This window comes from Clinocottus analis, unplaced genomic scaffold (genome assembly GCF_023055335.1).
Source record: "Clinocottus analis isolate CAN_PGR_092001 unplaced genomic scaffold, fCliAna1.0.p SCAF_14, whole genome shotgun sequence".
In the NCBI taxonomy this organism is placed as follows: Eukaryota; Metazoa; Chordata; class Actinopteri; order Perciformes; family Cottidae; genus Clinocottus; species Clinocottus analis.
Window position 1 is genome coordinate 17,859,362 of NW_027175865.1, and position 26,210 is coordinate 17,885,571.

At 42.2% G+C, this 26,210-nt stretch overlaps 4 protein-coding genes across 6 annotated transcripts in view; 3 read left to right on the plus strand and 1 right to left on the minus strand.

The window, feature by feature from the left end:
- Nucleotides 1–588: 588 nt before the first annotated feature.
- LOC137784929 (adaptin ear-binding coat-associated protein 1-like) lies at nucleotides 589–6,446 on the minus strand. Its single transcript, XM_068575924.1, has 8 exons — nucleotides 6,318–6,446; nucleotides 5,010–5,110; nucleotides 4,335–4,439; nucleotides 4,162–4,243; nucleotides 3,820–3,928; nucleotides 1,735–1,882; nucleotides 1,517–1,610; nucleotides 589–732 (listed from the first exon to the last, which is right to left on the minus strand). Exons 1-8 carry the CDS (start codon nucleotides 6,410–6,412, stop codon nucleotides 678–680), a joined length of 789 nt encoding a protein of 262 aa, XP_068432025.1. The 5' UTR covers nucleotides 6,413–6,446; the 3' UTR covers nucleotides 589–677.
- A 349-nt stretch (nucleotides 6,447–6,795) lies between these two features.
- Nucleotides 6,796–11,595, plus strand: LOC137785045 (epsin-1-like). The gene is made up of 9 exons (XM_068576066.1): nucleotides 6,796–6,870; nucleotides 7,462–7,600; nucleotides 7,709–7,782; nucleotides 8,495–8,650; nucleotides 10,190–10,318; nucleotides 10,606–10,726; nucleotides 10,845–11,020; nucleotides 11,381–11,515; nucleotides 11,581–11,595. The coding sequence occupies exons 3-9, from the start codon at nucleotides 7,714–7,716 to the stop codon at nucleotides 11,593–11,595; spliced, it is 801 nt and encodes a 266-aa protein (XP_068432167.1). The 5' UTR covers nucleotides 6,796–6,870; nucleotides 7,462–7,600; nucleotides 7,709–7,713.
- Nucleotides 11,493–18,649, plus strand: LOC137784984 (RNA-binding protein 12B-like). 3 transcript variants are annotated; one of them, XM_068575993.1, is made up of 3 exons: nucleotides 11,493–12,755; nucleotides 15,096–15,242; nucleotides 15,680–18,649. In XM_068575993.1, exons 1-3 carry the CDS (start codon nucleotides 11,618–11,620, stop codon nucleotides 15,940–15,942), a joined length of 1,548 nt encoding a protein of 515 aa, XP_068432094.1. In that variant the 5' UTR covers nucleotides 11,493–11,617; the 3' UTR covers nucleotides 15,943–18,649. The 3 variants fall into 3 exon arrangements, with proteins under 3 accessions (XP_068432094.1, XP_068432096.1, XP_068432097.1); XM_068575995.1 differs by having other exon boundaries at nucleotides 15,102–15,242; XM_068575996.1 differs by having other exon boundaries at nucleotides 15,637–15,822.
- A 4,960-nt stretch (nucleotides 18,650–23,609) lies between these two features.
- si:ch211-232m10.6 overlaps nucleotides 23,610–26,210 on the plus strand; it is a 4,547-nt gene continuing 1,946 nt past the window's right edge. The window contains exons 1-2 of the mRNA XM_068576071.1: nucleotides 23,610–23,805; nucleotides 25,286–25,482. Coding sequence (XP_068432172.1) covers nucleotides 23,610–23,805; nucleotides 25,286–25,482 — 393 coding nt within the window. The remainder of the gene's footprint in view (nucleotides 23,806–25,285; nucleotides 25,483–26,210) is intronic.

Below are 26,210 nucleotides of genomic sequence, written 5' to 3' on the forward strand. Positions count from 1 at the left end.
ATTCGGGGAAGTTAGAAATAATAAAAGGCTGATACATAAAAGTATGATTTTAAGTGCCAATTTTAGAGCAATCAATAAAGAAACTGTCTTACAGTTAAAGTCACCTTCACTTCAGTGGAGCTTTGCAGCTCTTTGCACGTTATTTGAGTTGCAGAGGGCAACTTTTTTTGAGATGCAATACACTGCAGTTCCTGCAGGGGGAGCCGCTGCAGCTGGAACAACATAAAGCTCCGAACAGAGCGGCATCTACTGGGGAGGCGATGCAGACACATTACAGAGGAAAACCTGCTACTCAGGACGCCACCCATAGCCCTTAGATATCTTATTTTGTGGGGAGAAATGGCTTTTTATCATATAATGGCTTTTTAAAACGAATTAACGCATCATTTCCTGTCAAGAACGTTTGAGAGAAAAACGTGATTCTTTCTCAATGAAATGTTGTTTATACAGCTCTATGGAGGTTCACGTCTCTGCTTTGGGATCAGAGTGTGTGTGTGTGTGTATATATATATATATATATATATATATATATATATATATATATATATATATATATATATATATATATATATATATATATTTGTGTGTGTGTGTGTGTGTGTGTGTGTGTGTGTGTGATGCAACAGAAAGCTACAGACACAGATGCGGGTGAGATGGAGATCACGATCGACGGGAACTCAGAACTGGATCCAGTGTCCGGCGTCCGGCGGTCGTGACGTCGTTGGAACGGAGCTGCAGACACATGAACTGATGTTAGGTTGTTGTTTTTTTCACTTCTATGTCCCCATAATCACTTAAAAACAGAGTTCATACACATTTTGGACCAATGGATGTCCATGACTTCAAACCAGATTTCCATGAGTTAACATGTAGTGAAATCTGGGTGTAAACATGAAAAAACTATCAATGAGAATTGCAAAGCGTACAGTAAATCACATGTTATGACCTTTCTTTCTGTAATTTCTTTAATACTAAAAACATGCCATATGAAATGCAAATTTGTGTTTAAAATGCACAAAATGTATGGAAACTAAAATCATATCATGTGGCTAAAAGTATATTGACACTCATTTAATGACAGCAACACGAGTCAGATCTTCCTTGTTTTAATGCATTTGAGTTGTGTTAAAGTAATATTAGTCTGTAAACAAGTGTGTGTGTGTGTGTGTGTGTGTGTGTGTGTGTGTGTGTGTGTGTGTGTGTGTGTGTGTGTGTGTGTGTGTGTAGTTACTGCTCATCGCCACAGGTGCCACCAATGAGAACAAAATAAAAATTGAGCTTTTGAAAAAGTGACTCGATGAATAAGACGTTACGATTGTTTAGTGAGGCCTTTACAGTAATTTACAAATTTCTTTTCATTTGCATTATTTCGCTATAGTTTGAAAAAAATATTATTTGGTGCGGACAAATATGATAAGTCCAGACCTCGACCCCCATCCAACACCTTTAAGACAAAAGTCTTATCAACGAAAAACAAGTTTTCCTTGAGTTACTTAACAACATCACAACAAATTACCTTGCAGGAGCAGAGAAGTCTCCCCAAAGATCCAAACTAACGTTTGACTGGACCACTGTGTTTGAGTTACTACTGTCCAGATCCAGAAGGCAGCCTGACAGATGCAGGGAGACATAACAACATTGTAAACACCTCATTAGAAACTGACTGACATTTCACTTCCTGTTTCTGCAGCCTGAACACGTCAAACACACGTCACTGCCAAGACGCCAACCTACCCGTCACCATGCCCGCTGTCTGGGGGACTATGTTGTGATTGGATGAGCCGGACAGAGGAGGCGTGGCCATCTTGCCTCCAGGTGGGGGTGGGAGGAGTCCAAACCCACCTGAGCTCTGTGGGCGGGGCTTATCCCTCTTTTTACCTTGCTAGAGGCAGAGAAAAGAAAAATCAAGTCTATCCGATGTTTCATGAGCATGACTGTCTTTTAGCGTCATCACTTTTAACTAGAGCCGGGCAAAGTTGAAAAAAAATTAACTGATTAATCGCATGATTTTTCTGCGATTAATCGCATTATGCACCAAATTCAATAATGAAGTCAAAACTAGTGTATTGCAGGTTTTATTTTAAAGTAATATTATCAGAACAATATAACAGCACTCTGGAGCAACAGCAAGTAGTCATGCTGTGTTCACACCGCACGCGTCAAGATTTCAACGCGCGTCGAGATTTCATGTAAAGTCAATGTAGAGCTGCGTCGGAGCTGCGTAGACGCGTATCTTCACGCAGGCAGCGCGTCAGACGCGTAGAAGCAGCACGAACAGCTCGTTGGTCGCGGGGCGAACTCGGGTCGACGCACGAATTGAAATTTCCCAACTCAGCCAGCAAAAACGCGTGAGTCATAGTTGCATCAGCCAATCAGCGTTGAGATGGTCCGCTCGTCACCGCCGTCCTGCCGGTGCTGAATCAAACTGCTGCCGGTCACCCGGAAGGAGCTGATAGCGGCTTCATTCAGGCTGTTGTGGGACTACAGATACTATTGTGAACCCAGACACCATGGAGGTGATGTTCACACGTTTTAGTGACTTCCACAACAGGCTTAAAGCAGACCTAGTGGTTACTTCATCTATAGTCTATAACGGAAAAGATGGCTCTTTTCAAGGAGAGAAGCAACTGAGGTAAGCCACGCCCCCTTTGTGGCGCCGCGATTAGTCTTGCTGCTTTTGGTGTGAACACACTATTTCTTGACGCGCACGTCGAGAATTCTTTTGACGCGTTCGGTGTGAACACAGCAAAAGGGTCCCTGTGAGGGACAAACCACTCCTTCTTTGGTCCATGTTCAGTCTGCTGCTTACCTTAAAGATGTTAAAGACCAGCAATTGATTCACTTTATACAAAAGCAATAAGAGCTTTTCATGTTTTCAGCCCAGTTTTTCTTCCTCGGTGAGAAAAGTCCAGTCTGTGTTGTCTTGAACAAGAGCACTGAACATCTTGTGACGTGAGGAAAGTTCTCCTCTTTGAGAGAAGAGTAAAGATCCAGAAGTGATGCTGCTTTAAAGTGCTCTGCATGGATCAGACCGCGGGGTCAGGAGCTTTGCGTATGCGCGATTAACTTTCAATCTGGGCGAGGAACCTGCAGGTAAACTGCTGTTTTTACTGCTGGGAAGCTGCTCTTTGCTGCCCCGCTGCTCGTTGAGAACAGAAGCTACAGAACAGTAACTTTCACGTCAGTCGGTGAAGCTACGGAAGCGCGCGCCTTCAAAGTAAAAGCAGTGCTGTAGTAATGCGTTCATGGTGTTTATCTTATTTATTTATTTTTCATGTTTAATTGACCTCACACAGACAGGTATGGAAGAGCCTTAAGACGCCATGTCTGAACTACGCCGTCTGGAGAGATTTAAAGTGATAAGCCCCTCCCACTGCAAAAACAACAACAACAAAAAAAACATGCAGTTAACGCATGATCAAATAGTTAACGCTGTTAAAGGATTGCCAGATTAATGCCAGATTAACGCAAAATTAACGCGTTAACTTGCCCAGCCCTACTTTTAACACTTTCTATTTCTTTGTGTTTTATCCTGTGTTTTTGTTATACTGCTACAAAACCAAATGCCTTTTGAGCGACCAATGATACCCGAGCTTTGACAGCTCCAGTTTTTGTTTTACAGCAAGCACAAAGTAATTTTTTATTTAGAATGTTTAAATTAAACGAACGTGTCACTTCTGATTAATTTAGACTTTCAGGCTCATTTAACTCTAAAACCAAGAACTAACACCACCGTTAGCTTCTACACTTACCGCAGTGGCATTTCATTCAAGGTGTTTATAAACTGTAGTGAGGAGCAGAACATTCAGAGGCTCTCACCCCGATGTTGAGTGTGATGGTCTGTCCCTCTTTGAAGCCCAAGTCCAGTTTAGGTCCTGTTTCTCCGAGCTGGGCTTTTTTACTGAATTCACTCTCCTGTTTCACCCATCTGCAGAGATATACAAATACACAAATGAGACAACGCAGCTCAGCAGTTTCCAGGGGAAAAACTACAAGACAAGTGACTTGTTATGCCGTGAACTGCTTACGCGGCACAGAGGGTTTTGGGACAAAAGGAAATGGAAGACGTGGGCAGTACTTTGAAAAGCCGCGAGTCTAATTATCAGTCTTGCAACCAAACAAAGTTCAAAAAGTGCGACACAAACCCAGGTGACTGCTTACTTGAAATGGTCCTGCAGAGACACGTTGAAGTCAAAAGCGTCCCCTCGGTCCACGAAGCCGACTCCTATAAAAGCGCTGCGACCTGCGAGACGAGAGATTGCGTTCCCAGTAAACGGACATGAACGACAGAGTCCAGCAAACTGGTCCATTTATCATGACGTGCCCGTCCTCACCGTTGTCATCCTGTATCCGCAGGACGAAGTACCGGCTGGAGTCGCTGACCGTCTCCATGGCGGTGCCGGGGTACTCATTGATGGGCGCCTGGGCGAACAGTTCACCTGCAGGACACGAGGGGAGGGACGACGGGAGATTCTTGGATTAGGGCCGTCGCCATTTTGTGTTTTTTTTTGCAACAGATGAACATAAGTTACTGCGTTTGGAATGCCGAGGATTGATGTACCTGTCAATCATTTTCTGTGTGTAAAGACGTAGTCTTTTTGTGGACGTTTTGAGCTAAATACAACCGAACGCTGAATATGATATTTTGCAGGCGACTAAAAATGTTGCAATTAACTTCAATGAAGGGAAAACAGACAGTGAAAGTGATAGTTGTAAAACGAAATCATGAACAACGCTGTGGTAGAGACCTGTCAATCACCTTGTAGCCCCGCCCCTGAAGCCCGTCCTGCTTTATGGTCTGTTTGACTCTAAATGACCATAATGTAGAATCTCTAGTTTCAAGAAGACTTGAAACTAGAGATTGAGACATAAACTCATGTTTACTGAGGGAATACATCAAGAGAGCAGTAGAGTCATTTATATAGACTTCTATACAACCAGAGGAGTCGCCGCCTGGTGGTCAGGAGAAAGAATTACATTTTTTGACTAAACACACAATGAAGTCTCACCTGAGACCTTGTCCTCCAGTTTAATGAAGGCCACTGGGCCCTTGGCTGTGATCCTCATTCGACCGGACCAGTCTGGAGAATCCAGCTTCCAGTCAGCTGCCCTGTAGACAAACAGATGTTTGTGGAATTTATTAACAATACAATTGATTGGGATTATCAATATCAGAGACTCATTCTCAAAAATAATGTATTTTTTTAATATGGAAACCATAAAAAACTTTAACCAATAAAATCTAGATTCAGGTTTTATGAAAAAAAATCTTTAAAAAATAAAATCTTCAATTTGTATCGCTGTGAATGACACACAACATATCAAAGTTACACTTTCAGCAATAGTATGAATACGTAAAGTATAATTATGTAGAGAGGACTTTCATTCATGTATCAATACCTTCCTGAAAAGTGTAACTATGTGATGCCACATACCAGGTTATGGATTTTACTTCGATTCAAAATACTTTTAGAGGTATAGAGGAATGAAAGTATCCAGTATTTTACTTGTTTTAGTTATTTTTCTTAACCTTTCATCTCTTTCATCATCTTGTGTATCTTCAGAATATATATATATATATATATATATATATATATATATATATATATATATATATATATATATATGGAGTTGTTTATTATGGGCTGTTGTATATATGAATATAAAAAGGTGAATATACATTCATACATGTTAACCTCTCTTTAATTACCACTCTCTTTATCATATAATGTTTTTGGAGAACATATTGATCTATAAGATTATATCAGGATAGATTGGTATAGATTATAATCTCTCCATGCACAGTTATAGCAGTCTGCAAATGCGCATCACGGATTAGACATGAAGTTTGAATCTATAAAAAAATATATACACACGGAAAACCATGAAAAGGTTTGTTTGTTTGTTGTTGTTTTGGTCTCAATGGGTGTCCCTGTGTAAAGGACACCCGAGTGGTCACACAGGAGCGGGGCTGTCCTGGCACCCCCTCCTCCTCCTCCTCCTCTTCCTCCTCCCGGCATGATGACAAACAACCCCGTCACATCTGTGACAGCGCGACCGTCTCTGCACAACAAAGCGACCCAGAGAACCAGCCATTGGTTCCAAGCCTAAAATATCTACACATATAGCTATATATTTGCAACTAGAAAAACCTCATTGTGTCTTCACTCTTTGTAAAACAAACACAAAGCCCCCACATCTCCATCCCCTCCCTGTGTGCATGCTCCTCAGTGAAAGTGAAACGCTCGTATCGGGGCCAAGACAAAACTACCGGATTTTGAAACCACCGTCGACGACCCCCGAAGTCATTTATTTACCTGTACGCGCGATTTGAAGCGCGCGGCGGGATGCGATAAACGTTGACATCGGGTTTCACGCACAGGATCGACTCGTACTCGCCCTCGGCCGCCATCTTGAATCAACTGTTATTGATGTAGTGGGAGTAGTGGTTGTGACTCATTTATTCACTTCTTTCCTGAGAGAGAGGGAGAGGGATGGGAGGGGGGGGGGGGGGGGGGGCGTGTGTAAGTGTGTGTGTGCGTGTGTGTACGCGTGTCTGTTTCTATGTGTTTGTGTGTGCGCGCGCGTGTGTGTCTGCGTCCTCAGTTAAAGCAAACCTACCAAAATATGCATTTTTACGGTACGATACTCGGGAGACAAAAATATTTTTTTCTAATTTTATTTTTCAGTTCCATCACATCAAAACGCAAAACTGGTCGACAGAGATGTATTTTTACATTGATAATTTAAAAAATAAATAATTAAAAAGATCGTGAGGGGGCGTTGACTTGCAGGTGGTGCTGAAAGCGGCGGAACCGGAAGTCGTCGACGTGTCGTTCTCCTCGAAGGATCCTGCAGATCTACTCAGGGGTTAGTCTGTTATTTTTGCCGCAAATACGCACATTTAATACACGAAATGAAGTACCGAGAGCGGGTGTTTTCTTTTAATCCGACAACAGCGACTGCTTCTTGAAATATTGCCCTTTAATCTGCTCGCCAAAGTCTGATATCTAAGCTGCATTGATCACTACGTTCGCCATATTTACGGCTTGCTGGCCGTCTTCAGTCGCTCTCCGAGGTCCTGAAAACATATCTTTACAGATACTTGCTAACACGACGACTTACAGTTTGCATGGAAATCAGGCTGATCATCCAAGTGCACTATGCGTGAAGGGTTTTAGGCTCGTGTTTTCTCACACTGCTGGCTGACAACTCTAGGTTTTAGCTTCGCCAGATAGCTAAGCTAGCTGAGGATCTGTGGTTTGTCGCAGTGATTGTGACAAACTAACACGAGCTGTCACGTATAACTAGAAGGTGTCGGCAGGCACGCCTTTAGGCTAGATGTGCAGCCATGTATTCATAAATGTAAGCTTGCTATAGTGACTCACTACCAACCCAATGCCTCAGCTCTTTTTGTTCTCTATATAATTGTTGTACATGTTGTCTGGTTCCTCTCTGCAGCTGTAGGATCTGGTTTCTAAACATCTGGAGACAAGTCAATGCAGTCAGGGGGAAGATAGAGCAGCAGGATGTACGCTCACTGAGCCAGCACTGAAGCAACGTCGTAAATATATTTTGACAGCACAGGCTTTACCAAAAGGTATGATGGTTTGTGTTTTTAATTTGGATTATGAACATGTGTATGGGATCTTTCTTCTCATTGTTCAGTGATTGCCTTGCCTCCCTCACTCCCCCCTCTCCCCTTTAGACACCATGACGTCTTCTATGCTCCGCCGACAGCTGAAGAACCTGGTTCAGAACTACTCTGAGGCTGAGGTCAAGGTAAAAGAAACCAATGTAGCTAGTGAAGAACTAAGTGAACCTCAGTATCCTCACAATGTCAGATAAATGTGCCCTCAATCAGGAAATAAAATGCATTCTATTTGGATTTGTTAAGTCTTAGTTCAAGATGCATTTTTGATTATTTTTGCTTTAATCAGATAGTTGGTTGTAGCCATGGAAAGAGAGATGGGGATGAAATGCACCTTAAGTCTGTAGGCCACTAGCACACCTACAAGATGACACTGTTAGTCAACACATATGTGTCATGTCCATACACTTCTTTGGCCTGAACACCTACTAACTGTACAACATGAGTTTGAGAGGATGCGCCCACAATGGATGAGATCAGTTGAAAGCTATAAGAGATCAATAAAACAAGCCAAACATTCAAATGTTTTACTGTAGTAAACTCTGACAGTTCTCCTAAATCCCAATGAGCCATTCTCTTATATCTTAACCTTCAGATTGTAGGAATTAAGGAAATCTGGAGATATCCTTTTTGTCATAATGCTGATCTGATGAAACATGATCCGTAATAACCTGCCAGAACAGATCATTTTTGTTCTCGGAAATATTTGAGGTGATGGCAAGGATGACTTGCTAAATTGTAATCATGATTTCTATGGAGACTGTGAGCCTCTTTGTCCCAAGCTGGCATCTCATGACCACAACCTTATATTTCTTGATATTTCTTGCTTCGCTTCTTTTGCAGGTGAGAGAGGCAACGTCTAATGACCCATGGGGCCCCTCCAGCACTCAGATGGCCGACCTCTCCGATCTGACCTACAATGTGGTGGCCTGCCATGAGATCATGACAATGCTCTGGAAGCGCCTGAAAGACGACAAGAACTGGAGACACATCCACAAGGTATCAACGATGATGCAAAATAAGTGTATTTTTGTAACACGACTGTTCAAATAGTGTTTAAGTGCATGATATGTCGATTTTAAGATTTTAGCCTGTTCATTGAAAGTGGACATTTTCAAAATACAAATACAGCCCTTATTTGAAAAGGCTATTGAAACCGTCAAAACGGTATAGAAAAACAGGCATAAGACAAAATGTAAATATGTTAAATGGGGTAATTTGATACGCTATCTGAAGCTTGAGAATCGAGTCTCAGACAATAAGCAATTAATATTCAGAATATATGTTTACTAACATGTTTTATATAGTTGCATTCACAACCTATGACATACTGAAGACTAACCATAGTCTGAATATTTTCTTATAACTGAACATTTTATACATGGATCCCTTTTGATTTAGACTTAAATGTTAAAATAATTGTTTGATCACATCACTGCAGTAGAGGGACCTATACATATAGAGTGATACCCTAACTTTTTAAACTCTTAATATTGCAATATTTACAAGCATAGTAGGTTTTATATTTACTGTTGTAGCTCTTCTGAAATGTTTCCATTTAGTGAAAACATTCTGGGTCCCTTCACATTGACATGATTAATTAATCTAATCTTTCGTAAAGGTGTAAACTGCACCACCACATCTGCTATTAAGTTACTGGTATCACCAACTCGGTAACATGACAGACCATTGTGACTTTGCAAGTTGTCTGATTGGCACATCAGTTGCACCAGTGTCCACTACACGTATTCTGCCCTTGCTACTGTAGGTTGGCTTAGCAGACAGCTAATACTACATCCAGGAAATAAAAACCCAGGAATCCAGGGTGGCCTTTAGGCATTTTACTTGAATCTTGGTTTTTGTAAAACTGTAGAAACAGATAATGAAATTAGCTTACAAACGTTCCACATACATACAGAAGAATATTACGCTCTGAATAAACATACAGCCATTATGCTGGAAAAGGTAAGTATTCAGTAACATAAGACTCCCTTGACTAGTTAGCGTATAAGCTAATATTAACGCTGTCAGCATATCGATGCAAAATGCACGTCAATACAAAAATGCTAATCGCGATTAGCATCTAAACAACACAACTGAAACGGTAAATAGACAGAGAATATATCGGAAAAGATATTTACATGCACATACGGACATACTTAAAGACTTAGGTCTTTAAAGGCTACCAGACAGTAAGTAAGACAAATAGCTGCAGCATGTCTTCTCATGTGAATCAGAACAAACTATGGCAAGAGAGGAGGGATAAACGAAGATGCATTTACTCTCTGCACCAGTTGGCATCTTGAATGCAACACAAGAAACTGTGGGGCAGAACAAGAAGCATTGTATGTTTTGAGGCTTTTTGTATATTGTTTATACACAGATTTGTTTTACTTTTGTGGTTTTGTCTTTATTAAATTCGACAATTATTAAAAGCTGTGAAACTATACAGATTGACAGTTTATTTTGGTTTCAGTGATATATGTACATCTTTATTTCATGTAAAAACTTGCTTATTGTTATACTTTTTTTTCATAGTCCTTGACGCTGTTGGAGTACCTCTTAAAGACCGGTGACGATCGCGTGCTTCTGCAAATGAAAGACAACATCTACATCGTCAAAGCCCTCACAGAGTATCGCTTTATAGAAAAGGATGGCAAGGATCAGGTGATACTTTCAGTATATACTTAAGGTTTAATGCTATAACATTAAAATGATCTGTTATTGGCACTGTAATATCTATATCATCATACTCCTTTTAACCTCTAGGCCAAGTTCACAATTAAAGAATAAAAAGTCTGGTGTCTCACACATTTTAATTAAACCTTTGTCAGAAGACAGTGCTTGACACTTTAAGGCGTATACAACTTGTAACATTTGACATTTTTGTTTTTAAGGCTTAGATGCTCAAATGGTCAGTTAATCAAAGTCTAATTTAAGCATCTCTGTCCCAGGGTGGAAATGTGAGAGAGAAGGCTAAAGTTGTCCTTGTTCTCATGGAGGACGATGATAAACTAAAGGAGGAGAGAGACTTTGCCGTCAAGACCAGAGAGAAGACTTCAAAAGGCTCTGCTGGTGAGTCCTTCTGTCCTGAACTATCACTTGTAAAAGCCAATTATTTGAACCGTTGTAGTATAATTCACTTCATTTGTCTGTGTCTTATTAACATCTTATTTACATTCCTTCTAACAAGCCTCATCTGCTGACGCCATCAAGGATCCCAACTACAAGCCCTGCTACGTTGTCGGGGCCGCAGGGCTTCCATCCTTAGACAACATACCGTCAGTGGCCGACTTGACCGCTTCCTTCGCTGCCCGCAAAGAGGAGCGTCTAAAGCAGGAAGCTGATAAGAAAGACATGGAGAGGAGGGTAAGTGTAAAAAGTACAGAGCTCATCTACAGCAAGTGGACACAAAAGCGACACCACTACAATATATTGCAGTCGAGTGCAGGGACCATACCAACCAGGACCATAGCCTCAAAAGTAACCATAGTCATAGCAACATCTTCTCAACGAACCCAATTTTCCATAATACAGTTTTTGAAGGCAAAATGTCATTCACAGATGAATCCTTTGAAATGAGATTACAGACTGGTTCCCAATAGCAATCGATTACTCGGCTTGACCAAATCAGTTCGATCTCATGTGTCAACAGGACAGGTTGAGTTACACCTCTCATGACGCCATTTTTAAGTCCTTGTGTTTACATCTCTAATTGTAATATCCTAGGCCAAGATGAGTGACGACGAACTGAAATGGGAGGATGCTGGCAAAGGCAATGACGATAAAGGAGGTGCTTGGGGAGGGGCGAAAGCAAAGGAGGAGGAGGCACAGGAAGAGGAGGAGGGGAAACCAGATGCATGGGTAGCTCCAAAAGAACCTAAAGAAGCCACATGGGGCACACCCGCAAAGCCTGGCGCAGCTGATAGAGCAGCCAGCGGTGATCCTTGGGGGGCTCCAGCTAAAATGGACGAGGATCCATTTTCAGCTGCAAAAACTGATGAAGATTCATTTGCTGCTCCAAAGAATGGAGAACATCCATTTACTGCATCAAAAGAAGACCCGTTCAATGCACCCAAAGACAAGGAAGATCCATTTGCCACTCCAAAAGATAAGCCAGATCCCTTCAAAGCCCCCAAAAATGATCCATTCAAAGCCCCAAAAGATGATCCCTTCAACGCCCCGAAAGATGATCCCTTCAACGCCCCGAAAGATGATCCCTTCAACGCCCCGAAAGATGATCCCTTCAACGCCCCGAAAGATGATCCCTTCACCGCCCCAAAAGATGATCCCTTCAACGCCCCGAAAGATGATCCCTTCAACGCCCCGAAAGATGATCCCTTCAACGCCCCGAAAGATGATCCCTTCAACGCCCCGAAAGATGATCCCTTCAACGCCCCAAAAGATGATCCCTTCAACACCCCCAAAGATGATCCCTTCAACGCCCCAAAAGATGATCCCTTTAACGCCCCGAAAGATGATCCCTTTAACGCCCCGAAAGATGATCCCTTCAACGCCCCGAAAGATGACCCCTTCAACGCCAAGAAAGATGACCCCTTCAACAACCCAAAAGATGACCCCTTCAACGCACCCAAGGATGATCCTTTTAATGCCCGAAAAGATGATTCATTTAATAGCCCAGATGATCCTTTTACTGCACCAGCATCAACACCCCCTAAAAAAGACCCGTTTGCAGCACCGGCGTCATCTAAAGATGACCGCTTCACTGCTACAACAACACCGCCCAAAGAGGATCCTTTCTCTTCTCCACCCAAACCCACAAAAGAGGACCATTTTGCTGCACCAACCACACCCCCTAAAGAGGACCCATTCACAGTTCCATCCAGTCCACCAAAAGAGGATGCCTCCGATCCCTTCAACGCCCCTCCAGTGAGCTCGCCTGAAGGCGGTGCAGATGCGTGGGGAGCCCCTGCTAGCTCTTCACCCACTGACGGGTCAGATCCCTGGGGGGCGCCACCTGAGACAGAGGAAACGAAAGGCGGAGACCCGTGGGGGGACGGGACAAGCTCCTTCTCACCTGTTGATAATTCTGATACATTTGGAGATACATCCAAAGTGGATGATGACCCATGGGGAGCTCCAGGTAAGAAACTAACAACTATATATATATATATATATATATATATATATATATATATATATATATATATTTTAGGACTGGGCAAAGTTGAAAAAAATTAACAGATTTTTCTGCGATTAATTGCATTATAAGCCAAATTCAATAATGAAGTAAAAAAACTAGTGTATTGCAGCTTTTATTTTAAAGTAATGTTGTCAGAAGAAAATATTTATTTTTTGGACATTTTAAACAAAAATCGCCCAACCTCCGTCTACACGGTAGTTTGGACAGAACAGAGCTCCGTCCCAAACTCAACTGAGTTGCTACTCATGAGGTTGCGCAACCTCATGAGTTGCATTACTCAGTTTCGTGCCTTCCGGGCTGCGAACCCGGGACTCACGCGTTGCAAGGTGAACATCCTAGCGAGACATTACACCGAACCGTTAGACAATAATGTACATGTACGGGTTCTATTTATCTTAGTTCTACTGGCTTTGTTACGTGTTCGTTGCTTGAGTAACTAAACGAAGCCTCCATTCATTCTCTATGGCGGTGCTGAAATACCCGGATGTAATATATCTTTGGCCGCTAGAGGCGCAGTGGAGCCGTTTTGAGTTTCACGTGAACGTGCAATCACGTGCACGTGTCCGGTAGTTTATAGTCATGTACGTTAACTGCTCCACATGGTTGTTACAGAAAGAGTTACTAATGGGGACTAGTTAGTTATCTACTTAACTAATAACTGATGGTGTGTTTTTTCCTCGCGAGCACAACGCCGGACGTAAGATCACCCGGAAGCAAAACAATAAGCACGCCGTTTGCGCTTGCAAGCTAGGCTAACGTTACGGGTTGAAATGAATGAACGGTGAGCGCGATACGGCAAAATGAATGATAAGACGTGGTTCCCTTGACAAGACCGAAGTGCTATGAGCCATTTGTCATTGTGAACTGAGCTATCATCGTAGCTATCCAGGCTGAAATACCACTCGATGGCCGAGCACACAGCTGACGCTAACTCTGCGCCCCCTCGTCACAGCCAGACACGAACGGATGACTTCAGACAGAAACACATGGACACCACAACCAAGGACACACTCACTGCAGCCAAAGCTAATGATGCTACTGCGTGTAGCCTGTTACCGTTGTGGAGGACGAGGATCTAGTGATATAATACACATCACATCCAACGACAGGACCTACGAAGCCTGATGCTATGTTCACCTCCCTCTCTCTCTCTCTCTCTCTCTCTCACCTTGATTACCTGAATTGTGCACTTTATCATTTATTTTGAACCGCCCTGTCTGGCAGTTGTTTTTCAATAAAATAAAACATTTGCATAAAGCAAACCAATCCACTTTTTCATGTTGATAAAAGCATTAAAATGAAAGGAAAAAAATTGCGCTTAATCGCGAGTTAACTATGACATGAATGTGATAAATCGCGTTTAAATATTTTAATCGCTTGACATGTGTATATATGTATGTGTGTGTGTGTGTGTGTGTGTGTGTATATATATATATATATATATATGCATGCATGCATATATATATATATATATATATGCATGCATGCATGCATGCATGCATGCATGCATGCATGTATGTATGTATGTATGTATGTATGTATGTATGTATGCATGCATGTATGTATGCATGCATGCATGCATGCATGCATACATACACATATATATGTATGTATGTATGTATGTATGTATGCATACATACATACATTAGGGCTGGGCTGATTATTTACATGATTTTTCTGCGATTAATCGCATTATGCACCAAATTCAATAATTAAATAAAAACTAGTGTATTGCAGCTTTTATTTTAAAGTAATGTTATCAGAACAATATAACAGCACTCTGGAGCAACAGCAAGTTAACATACATACATAGTTTATACATCTGTTTTCTTTATTTTTTCTGAACAGCTACTGTTCAGTAGTAAGGGTCCCTGTGAGGGACAAACCACTCCTTCTTTGGTCCATGTTCAGTCTGTTGCTTACCTTAAAGATGTTAAAGACCAGCAGTCTTATTTTTCATGTTTGATTGACCTCACGCGGGCCGGACTGGGAGAGCCGTAAGACGCCAGGTCTGAACTACACCGTCTGGAGAGATTTAAAGTGATAAGCCCCTCCCAATGCAAAAAACAACAACAACAAAAACATGCAGTAAACACATGATCAAGTATTTAACGCCGTTAAAGGATTGCCAGATTAGCGCAAAATTAAAGCGTTAATTTGCCCAGCCCTAATATATACTGTAGATATATACAACCACATATTTTTACATGACCGCAGTTCATTTCTGTATGTTCTTGATATGTCCTTTTTTAAATGTTTCTGCTTTATTTCTTTGTTAAGCTGCAGCTCCAGTTAGCACAGATGATGCGTGGGGTTCACCTGCTCCACCCGTAGACTCCTCCCCATCTAGTGACCCCTTTGGCGACGGTGCATCTAAAAAAAGTGATCCTTGGGGTGCGCCGAGCAACGCGTCTAGCAATGGGACGGGTAAGTCGCACTTTACACTCTAAAGGCTTGCTTCTGTGATCCATCACATTTCATGGGACATTTAAAAAAACGTCATTGTTTGCTTGGTACTCGGCAATTAAATGCTCCACTCTGATTAAGTCGACTAATTTTTTCCTCTGCGTAGTTTGAAAAAAATGCTTGTTTTTAATCCATAGAAGACTTTGCCAGCTGGCTTAGTGCTCGGCTGAGAATCCTGACTCTAACAATTTAACTGTTTGTGGACCTGGGTCTGTGTTTATGCTACCGCTTTCTTCCATTTTCTTTCATTTCACCCCCCCATCTTCCCATCGGTCAGCAGCTGGCTAACAATCTTAATCAATTAAACCTCTCTTCCACTTTGCTCTCTCTTCCTCCCTGACCTGTCCCCCAAAAGAAAACACCTTTTAGAGTAGAATTGGACCTTTATTGTATTGCAGGAAAGCGAACCGCGCAGGAGGAGAAGGCGTATAGAAAAACCGCTTCGTTTCTGGGCTCTGCGGGGGCATCGCTCGTTGACTTGGACGATCTATTTTCTTCTAATCCCAAACCCAAACTGCGCCCCCTCGCCAACACGCTCGTCGCCCAGACACGAGCCATCGGTAAGGACAGGAGGAAGTGCTTCGCTCTGGGTGACGAACATCGTTTCAAGGCTTTCATCTGGGATTATTTGTGGTTGCGCTTGATTCAAATGGATGCATGATCAACTTCAGGGACTGGAAAACCACAGAGATACAAACAAACAAAAAAATCTGTAATTTGTTGGTGATGATTCAATTGTATTCAACAACTGTTTAGCTGAAGTCCAGAGGGAGAGAGGGGTGGAGACGGTAGATCGACAATTAGATATTTATCAATAGGTTTGGATGGAAAAGCTGACTGTGATCATGTGTTTTGCCTCTTCACACCTCCCCTGTGTTCTCGCTGTATAGTGTATAGATGTGGTGTGTGTGTGTGTGTGTGTGTGTGTGTGTGTGTGTGAGCATTGGTGACATATTGAACTTTAGTATAGAAACTAGTGTATATTAACCAGCAGATATTTACCTCTTCTCACCCCTCTCCCTCTCTCTCCTGTGGTGTATTTTCTCTTTGCTGGAATACTTCAAACTCCTCCGCCCTTATCCCTCCACCCTCCTGTTACTCCTCCTTATTTCCCAGGCGCTTTCAAAGCCCGGGGCATGACATCTGGCCCTGCGGTCAGTTCGGGGGCTGTTGCAGGGCTATCCCTTCCTGCAACGTCAACCCCATACTGCCGTCCATTTGGTTCCACCCTCGCTCCCTCCTCCGGCGCTCCAGCTCCCACATTTGGAGCTGCAGTTCCTTCCAGTGAATCTCCCGTATTTCAGCAACCTGCGAGAGTTTCTCAGTCCGGCTTAAACACGCTTCAGGCGACACAGGTGGCTCACCGAAGCTCAGGAACTGGAATGGCACAGTTTGTTTCAATGGGAGGGAGTCCACAAATGGGAGTGAATGTGAACCCCTTCCTTGGAGGACGGGGTCTGGTGCAGTCCGGCTCTCTGGTGGGGATTCCTTTGTCAGACCCGTTCCTCGTGGGAACAGGAATGGGTCAGTCCAGTTTTGTGGATGGGAATTGCCTCGCGGGCGTGGCTCTTTTGGGAGGATCCACTCCACAGGCCGGGGGGGGAGTCCCCCTTGACCCACAATTGCTCTCTGACAACGGGTCAGGTGACACACGGATTGAAAACAACAACCCATTCCTGTTCTGACAGCTTCTATAATATAATATATATCCTGCCAGACACATATAATACATTGATTGATCCCACTCTAAATCTATGTGTCGCAACCATTTTTCCAATTATGGCCTAAAGATATTAGACTGCTTCACTATGTATCCTGCAGGCCATTAGTTTTCCACCTTAAAAATATATTCAAATGACAGTTTTTGTGGGCAGGGAGTGTGAGGAGAACTCATATTGGCAGAAAGGATTTTTGCAAATTTAAAAAGGTTGTTTTTCAGCGAGCGACTTTCAAAACTCCGATGTCACAATACGTCCTTAAATTCACCAAGAAAAAAGACGAATTGAAAAGATTCCCTGCTCCATCATAAACCATCATGCAATAATGGGTGGTGCAACATCACAGGCAGACTGGAAAGTATGAAACAACTCAAACTTGTGTACTTTTAGAAAAATGAGCAGTAGCCACATTTAAAACACGTAAATAAACACTTCTCTGATCCCTTCATACAAACCCGTCAGCCTTGCCTCCCCTTGCGATCAACTGAAATGGTGTAAATGTATGCAACATTGTGTAACTAACAAAAATGCACACAAAATATGTGTGATCCATCTTTTAAAAAAAAAAATCAAAATCTGTTTGTCAGGCGTCCTTTTTCCCGTGCACAAGTGACAAGCCTGAGAAGCTGAGAGGATCGTGTGTGTGTGTGTGTGTGTGTGTGTGTGTGTGTGTTCAGTGTACATTGTGCTGATGTAAATAGTGGAAGTAATCACAGATAAACCTTGAAATATACAGTATATTAGAGTGTTACAATCATGAGTGACTATATATTGATCTATTGATTTATTATTTATTGATGCAGCGATGGCCTCGACAAGGACAAGTTCAAGTTCAACTTTCTTTTCAGCGTCACCATCATGACGGGTCGACCGGATTGTATTGATCACACGTGATCTGACGTGGCCGTTCAAACACACGCACTGCATTATCAAGTAACTCCGTAACCAATGGTGGCTTTTTCTTTCTTTCTTTCTTTCTTTCTTTCATTCCTTGTTTAGGTTTGTAGTCGTTCTGGATTCATTGTGTAGTTGAACATGTCTCCACTCCCGAAACAGAAAAGTGTTGTTGTGTGACGTTTAGCTGCAATATTGACTGATGAAAGTCTGAATTTGAACTCTGTGTGTGTGTGTGTGTGTGTGTGTGTGTGTGTGTGTGTGTGTGTGTGTGTGTGTGTGTGTGTGTGTGTGTGTGTGTGTGTGTGTGTGTGTGTGTGTGTGTGTGTGTGTGTGTGTGTGTGTGTGTGTGTGTGTGTGTGTGTGTGCGTGCGTGCGTGCGTGCGTGCGTGCGTGCGTGCGTGCGTGCGTGCGTGCGTGTGTGTGTGTCTGTGTGGACTTAGAAACCTTAGCAGCATTCATCTCAGTTCAGTTCATCAACGCCTCCCAGAAAAGCAGGAAACAAATTGTTGTCAGTGTTTCGTGGGCTCGGACGCGTCTTTTGTGTATTTCTTTTATATTTTAAAATATGAACTTTGGTGGAAGATTTGACTGGAAGCTTCTCTGAGTTGAAGTTGGAGGAAGATGAGGACGAGAAACAAGTCCTCTCAAATTTAATTTTGTATGAAATTTATTTATTTTGCTGTGTATTCAAAGTTATTTAAATTTGTGTTGTAAACTGTGATAGTAAACAGTATTTGAGAAAATAAAATGATACAATAAGTGACAAACGGCAGTGTGGCCTTTCTGCTGTATAATTCTAAAATCTCTATTTTTAAACAGGATTATCGTTTATTGGGGATTCCTTAAAGCATAACTTACAACCCAGAAAACGTACCGACTGTCACCACAAGGGGGCCATGAATACACACATGTGTGAGGACACACTATTCCAGTCACTGCATGCATTACTTAATGACCACCAGATCACTGTTATTTACATAATCATATTTCAACGTTAAGTAATAGGAATAATTTGCTTCCAATGCTTCAAAATAATGTCAAAAGTAATTGATTGAGTGCAAATGAAATCAATGCACTCACACTAATGATGGAGGGATGAGGAGTAGATGTGCTTTGTGGTCATGTAAGGATGCAACGGGCTGACAGGCGCAGGGGCCCCAAGTATCAGGGGCCTCAACTCAACGAGACGCATACCAACCAGGAAGAGACTTCATATGACCACAACACATTATGAAATAACTAATAAAGACTTCAAAAAGACACAAAACAACTAAAAAGACAGGAGAAGAAGAGACAAAAGGAGCAATTTAGGGTTAAGTGTCTTGCTCAAGGACACATCGACATGGGCTAGCGGAGCCAGGGATCGAACCACCGATCCTCTGATTGAAAGACGACCCCGCTCACCACTGAGCCACAATCGCCACAATATGACAACAAAAAGACACAAAATGACAACAAAGACAAAACAACCACAAAGAGACACACAACTAAGAGATAAAACAACTACAAAGAGACATGAAATGACCACAAAGAGACACAAAATGACCACAAAGAGACACAAAATGACCACAAAGAGACTAAAAATGACCACAAAGAGACACAAAATGACCACAAAGACAGCGTTGGACTGGTTCAGTCATTATTGTCTCTGCATCCATCCTTCATTGAGGAGTTCAGGCTTGATGAGAAGAGGAACTGTGAGCTTCCCCCTCGATGCCGAGAGCTTAGTGTCTAAAAACAGAAAAGGGGTGAGATTAAGGATGTCCATAGTTAGTGAGCAGCATGTGTGACATTAGGACACAATGGTCCGTTCAGAAGTCGCATTACATAACACACCACTACACACTGACATGTGACCGTACTGTCCCGCTGATCTGAACATGCTGTTTTCTCACCTTTGCTCATCTACAGTTTGAGTGATGAAACATCAAAATGTGTCAAAGTTGCCATCATGTGACATCGTTTACAGTATGAATACACCGTCTCCACTTATCTGCACTCACAAACAGGTATTAAACCCACAACCTCTCTATTACAGCTGGTGATTGATGATCTCTCTCTCTCTCTCTGTCTCTCTCTCTCTCTCTCTCTCTCTCTCTCTCACTCTCTCTATGTATGTGTGTGTATATATATATATATATATATATATATATATATATATATATATATATATATATATATACATATATATATACACATATATATATACATATATATATATATATACATATGTATGTTAAATGCAGCTGTATATATATATATACACACACACACACACACAAACATACATACATACATACATACATACATATATATATATATATATATATATATATATATATATATATATATATATATATATATATATATATATCACATCTCCATGAATTATTTTGCAGTACCATATGAGACAAAATATCACTGACGCTTTTCTTAATATATTTTCATAATACTGCAGAGAGGATGTATTTTTGTAGGTCAATCGGATAAATATTCATGATACTTATACGTTGTATAAAGTTGTTAATTGTGAATCACGCCATCCAATAATTAGATATTGATCAAGCTACTAGATATGACAGCTTGTTTGGTGTTAATTTCCTGCAGAAATACCTCCAGGTTTTTATTTTTATTTTTGATGTTTCTCCACCTTTAGACTTTTCTTTTGGACGTTTCAGTTTCTGTGTGCATCTGCAGTCTAATGCACTTTTTTTTGGAGATTGGCGGGACGTTGAGCTGCTGACTGGCGCGCACTTTAAATGTATGAGGACAACGTGTTTCACTGTTACACAACGCTGGCTGAGGATCTGACGCAGACTCTTCTCATGCCCTTTCTCAGAAACACATTGAAGAGAAAAACATGCATTAATATAGAGGTGAACAAGGTCACGGACTTGTCATCTTCTTGTTGGTGTACTTAAAAAAATTGCACAAAGTATACACAGTACATTGATGGCTAAAGAGCAAAACCTATCTTAAAAACAAAAAGAAAGTGTTTTCTTGCAGAATGCTATTTTATAAGGATAACTAATACAAATGTAAGTGGAGAAATGTAATAAATCAAAGAAAATAGACAAAAATAGTCAAAAATAGACCAAAAACACAAATAGAGAGTGAATCATTTGTGCTCTTTGGCCATCGATACACTGTTCCTCTGCTGCTCTCACAGAGCGGAACAAACTCAACGGAAGCGAGAAAAACCTCCAAAGTTTGAACAAACTGTTCCAAGCATGCTGTCGCAGCTTTTTTTTTTTTTTTTTTTTACCAATCAGAGATTCAAACCAAAGACTTTCAAGGCATGGGATTGACCTAAAGCCACGCGGCTGCACACGCCACACAGCTGTACTCGTTTCATGTGAGGAGAAGTTTAGAGAGCGGCGACGCTGTCATCTGGAGCCAAGCTGTTCCATACCGCAGCGTCAGATTAATCACTATAGGAGCAGAGGTCAGGAGGGTGATGAGCCGGGCCAACAGGAGAGATGAAGAAAACAAGAGAGAGCGGGAGAGAGATAAGAGAGCTGCGGCTGGAGAGACACACTAGAGCAAAGGGGAGGGAAAGTAACAGATGGACTTGTGAGGATTAGAGAAATCTGGGTGGGTTTCTGACGGAAACTCACCCAAGACGGAGGAGGGAGTGATGAGGGAGCGCAGAAGAAAGGTGGAGGAAAACCGAGTCCCCATCCGAGGAGCGGCGAGAGGGACCGCAGGGACTCTGCAACACGGTGAGTCGTTTTCTGAGTTGTTGTTTTTTTTGGGTGCTGCTGCTCGAGCGTAAGCTGATCAGGAGTTGAGCGTTAACAGCGGCTGGATTTCTTTTTTTCAATCACGCACAAAGAGTTCAGTTTATCAGATGACGACAAAGCGACGAAGTAAGCGTTCAGCTTTTATTCACTGAGGATCTGCTGCTGTTTGGAGAATATACTAAAGAATCGCTTGAAATATGAGTGTTCTGCAGTGCATGAGGTAGTGGATTGAGTTTGTGTCTCAAAGCTGTGTGCTTATATCAGTTAATCTGTCAGCTATTGATAAAATGAACAGGTGTGTGAGACGTTAAGTCTGCACATGTACAGATTATAGTTTCATGCCAGGAACAAATTGAAGCCCATTGGTTGAACAGAACAGACAGAGAAGAACAACTTATTTCTGAATTCAGAATATACACGGACAGATCACACGTTAACTTAAACTTCACTGGCTCTGGTCTAGCGTTATGAACTCTCTTTCAAACTGCAGTGAAATATACAAAGATAACAAATATGTCAAGCTGATTTTTTTTGTGGTGGGATTTGTACAACCTGCTGCACAGGACTTTTTAGAATACAGATATATATGTATATATATATATATATATATATGTATGTTAAATGCAGCTTTAACACACGAAGCATAGACTTCTATACAACCAGAGGAGTCGCCCCCTGGTGGTCAGGAGAGAGAATGCAGCTTGAACACATGAAGCATAGACTTCTATACAACCAGAGGAGTCGCCCCCTGGTGGTCAAGAGAGAGAATGCAGCTTTAACACATGAAGCATAGACTTCTATACAACCAGAGGAGTCGCCCCCTGGTGGTCAAGAGAGAGAATGCAGCTTAACACATGAAGCATAGACTTCTATACAACCAGAGGAGTCGCCCCCTGGTGGTCAGGAGAGAGAATGCAGCTTTAACTCATGAAGCATAGACTTCTATACAACCAGAGGAGTCGCCCCCTGGTGGTCAGGAGAGAGAATGCAGGTTGAAGACACTTCAGATTTCAGTCACAGGTTCACATCATTTGCACTGCTTGACACCTGGAAGTCAAACTTTGAGTCAAAGCCGCTCCTTGAAACACTTGAAAGCTCCACTGTTTTGCAATAATACTGTTTTGTGACTCAACTGTTTATCTCTTAATCTCCCTTCTTTACTTTCAGATGGTCGGACAAAGACGACATGAGATTTACTTGACATTAATCTCATCCACCTAACTCTGCAAGATTAACACAGATTACCAGGCCCAGAGGTACAGTCCAGAGATACCGGACTAATCAATCCTCCGCGAGGTCCATCCCTCCTGGAGAGGTGGAGGAACAGGTTGAAGAACGGGATGCGCCCTGAGACCGCGGCTGATTAGTCGCAAAATCCACAGGAAAAGATCTCGACGTTTATCTTCATCGGAGCGAAGCAAAAGTTATACTTTTTTTTTATTCTTTAAATTTAGAAGGATCCATAGCCGTGAAAACATGGGGTAGAGTCGCAGCTCGGTGACAAGCAATGTGTGGAGTCAAACATGCCGCCTGGCTCGTGCCGTGACATCACCAAGAAAGGATTTAAATCTGATGAACTACTTTTCCTGAAACTGTGCAGAGAGCTGGAGTTCCTCCTGCAGCGTCTCGCCCGCACATCTGTCTCTTTCTTACTTCACTGGAAGTGATTAAATCCCACGCATTTCATCTTTCTCCTCTCCACAAGCCCCGCAACCCTCCCTCCATCTTTTTAACCCGATCTTTGACCTTTGCGCCAATTCTCAACCATCCCTAATCCTCTCTCCTCTCTCCTTTTCGACCATCCTCCTTGAATCAATCTCAATCGCCTCCACAGACACGCCAGGCTTCATCTCGACTCGTGACTGTGGTGCCACAAAACCTCTCTGACCCTCAAAGTGAAGCCTGGGCGACACTCTCAGGTTGAACTCATTTCTCCCGGAGTGTTCCCCCCTTTGTGGCGAGAAGCAACAATGCTCGAGAACATGTCCAGACGTAACCGCTCCCTGCTGTCGCTTTCCCTCACCTCGCTGGCCCTCACGCTGTCCGTCTCGGCTTTCTGCACCTCCTATTGGTGCGAGGGGACGCACAAGGTGGTGAAGCCTCTCTGCCTGTCTCCGGTTAAATTGAGGAACTGCGGGCAGAACAACAGCCAGCCGTACACCACAGGTGAGGCCGGGAAACAAAGGCGAAGTTCTCATCTGAGTATGGTGGCCCGTTGGTGTTTGCCAATGAACCAGATACTGACCAAACACAGCAGGTTTCAAGATGGTGAACAACATAAATTTAACACATTGCTTCACAGCAATCAATCAGTTTCGCAGTGACGCAGATTTCTAAACTTTCGCTTTTCAACTGTCTTGTGGCTGGTAAACACCAAATCTGTGTTTATTTGGGAACTTACACGTTCTCAATTTTATATATCACAGCCGGACCGCCTTGCAGCACTGGCTATCCAACTAGCATAGCGCCTATCCTTCGGTTTCCCACTCAGGTAAACACCGTTAGCGCTGCCGATGTTAGCGCTGCCGATGTTAGCGCTGCCGATGTTAGCGCTGTTAGCTGCAAACTGCCAGCTCAGTGGTCGCCATGTTGAGAGGCATTTGGAGGTAATTCCTCGAAGTTATAGACCATTTCATACTTTTATCATTTATTTATTGTTTTCAGTTTTGTTTGACTGTTTATCAGCAAAACATTTCAACAACTGTCAGTCAGATTTGGTAGAAAGTCTATTAAAAGGGAGCCTTTTTTAAATGTTGTCATAAACTATTGCACTTACTTGTCTGGCAACAGTCTGACTTATACAGGTTATGTGTGTTTTGCTTGACAACCTGATGCAGGTGAATCTTTTAATATAGTTGAAAACCAATAAAAGAAATCAACAAATCAACTGCTAATTAACTTAAATAGTTAAATTGTTGAGATTATACTAAAAGATTAACTTTATATAGTGATTTCACATTCATAATTAAGAGAAACCAAAGTCTGAAATGAAAAAAATACACAAGCATCTTTGACATAAAGCTGCGAGTAAAATAATGTGTATTTTACACATGTTAAATATGGACACGAAAACGTATCGTTTGCTCTGACCTCCTTCCTGTGAAAGCCTGCTGTCCCATGCATGATTGAATAATATATTCTTTTAGACTTCTAATCCGTGAGGGGCCGTACAGCATATTAATAATGTCAGAATAACTAATAATATTTCCAGAAATAGAAAGCAGTATGACATCCACAGTATTTGTCTTGCACCACATACTCAAGTATTTTTCACTTGATTTGACCAGCAGAGATTCACATAATCCCAGCTTTGTTGCTAATCTCAGAACTTTGTATCTGCATCTGCATGTTATCTGGACTCACTCACCCGCTGTCTTATCTCTCAGCACTAAGCCTATTTGTTTCCATGTAGTATTCAATTTTCGCTCCATAGAAGATGACAGATTACCTCCAGAACAGTGTTTCAGGCTGGATTGTGTTACACGCCGTGAACTGCAGGACACCCTTTAAGGATTTAGAGCCAGAGTTTCTTCGAATGCTTTTGGCTTTCAAGCCGCATTAAGGAAAATAAAAGTCTCTTTCTACTTCGCTTCCTCTGCCACCTCTAAGCTCCTACTTCTTTATTCCTTTATGTTTTTCCATCCAGAGACCCCCACCCCGGACCCGAGGCAGGTGCCCACCAACGTGACGCTGTCTTGGCTGCAGAAAGAAGAGCTGGCCAGGATAAAGAAGAAGCAGCTGGCCAACGCCGTGCAATACATCTGGGAGACGGGCGAGGACAAGTACATGCTGCGTTACTTCCACACCGGCTTCTGGCTCTCCTGTGAGAAGCACAATGAAGGTGTGTGTGTGTGTGTGTGTGTGTGTGTGTGTGTGTGTGTGTGTGTGTGTGTGGGAGAAGAAAAATAATGTTTAACAAGACGACAGTTCATTGGTACTGAAAGGTTTATTGTTGCATGGTACCCTTGTTCATTGACTGAAACATTTTTACCCAATTTGAAGTATTTGTAGTACAAGTAACGTGATAACGCTTCAAATATAAATGTAGTAGCGCTACTTTGTTACAAGAGTCTGCTGCGCTACTCCGTTACGCTACTCTGTCATGCTACTCTGTCGTGCTACTCTGTCGTGCTACTCTGTTATGCTACTCTGTCATGCTACTCTGTCATGCTACTCTGTCATGCTACTCTGCTATGCTACTCTGCTATGCTACTCTGCTACACTACTCTGCTATGCTACTCTGCTACGCTACTCCTCTGTTGCTCTATTCTGTTGCTCTATTCTGTTGCTCTATTCTGTTGCGCTACTTTGTTGCGCTACTTTGTTGCGCTACTTTGTTGCGCTACTTTGTTGTGTTACTTTGTTGCGTTCTATCTATTGTTCAACTAACACATACTGTGATTAGTCAACATTTAATTATTTCTCCCAAAGTAATTTAAACTGCCGGGCTTAAAGGCGACTTCTATTTCATTTCAGGGATAATAATAAGTATTGACCTAACATTTGCAAGAGATTACATAATCTCGCCCCAAAAAACTACACAGCTCTAATCCCTGATCTTTTGTTGTGCC

What these genes read in the sequence shown, in the direction of transcription:
- LOC137784929 (XM_068575924.1), bottom strand. Translation starts at nt 6,412, where the DNA reads ATGGCGGCCGAGGGCGAGTACGAGTCGATCCTGTGCGTGAAACCCGAT. An exon ending in GCTTCAAATCGCGCGTACAG is followed by an intron (nt 5,111 to 6,317) that starts GTAAATAAATGA and finishes GTTTGTCTACAG; the next exon opens with GGCAGCTGACTGGAAGCTGG. An exon ending in GACTTCTCTGCTCCTGCAAG is followed by an intron (nt 733 to 1,516) that starts GTAATTTGTTGT and finishes ATGTGTCTGCAG; the next exon opens with CTCCGTTCCAACGACGTCAC.
- LOC137785045 (XM_068576066.1), top strand. Translation starts at nt 7,714, where the DNA reads ATGACGTCTTCTATGCTCCGCCGACAGCTGAAGAACCTGGTTCAGAAC. An exon ending in ACTCTGAGGCTGAGGTCAAG is followed by an intron (nt 7,783 to 8,494) that starts GTAAAAGAAACC and finishes CTTCTTTTGCAG; the next exon opens with GTGAGAGAGGCAACGTCTAA. An exon ending in ACTGGAGACACATCCACAAG is followed by an intron (nt 8,651 to 10,189) that starts GTATCAACGATG and finishes TTTTTTTCATAG; the next exon opens with TCCTTGACGCTGTTGGAGTA.
- LOC137784984 (XM_068575993.1), top strand. Translation starts at nt 11,618, where the DNA reads ATGGACGAGGATCCATTTTCAGCTGCAAAAACTGATGAAGATTCATTT. An exon ending in TGACCCATGGGGAGCTCCAG is followed by an intron (nt 12,756 to 15,095) that starts GTAAGAAACTAA and finishes TTCTTTGTTAAG; the next exon opens with CTGCAGCTCCAGTTAGCACA. An exon ending in CGCGTCTAGCAATGGGACGG is followed by an intron (nt 15,243 to 15,679) that starts GTAAGTCGCACT and finishes ATTGTATTGCAG; the next exon opens with GAAAGCGAACCGCGCAGGAG.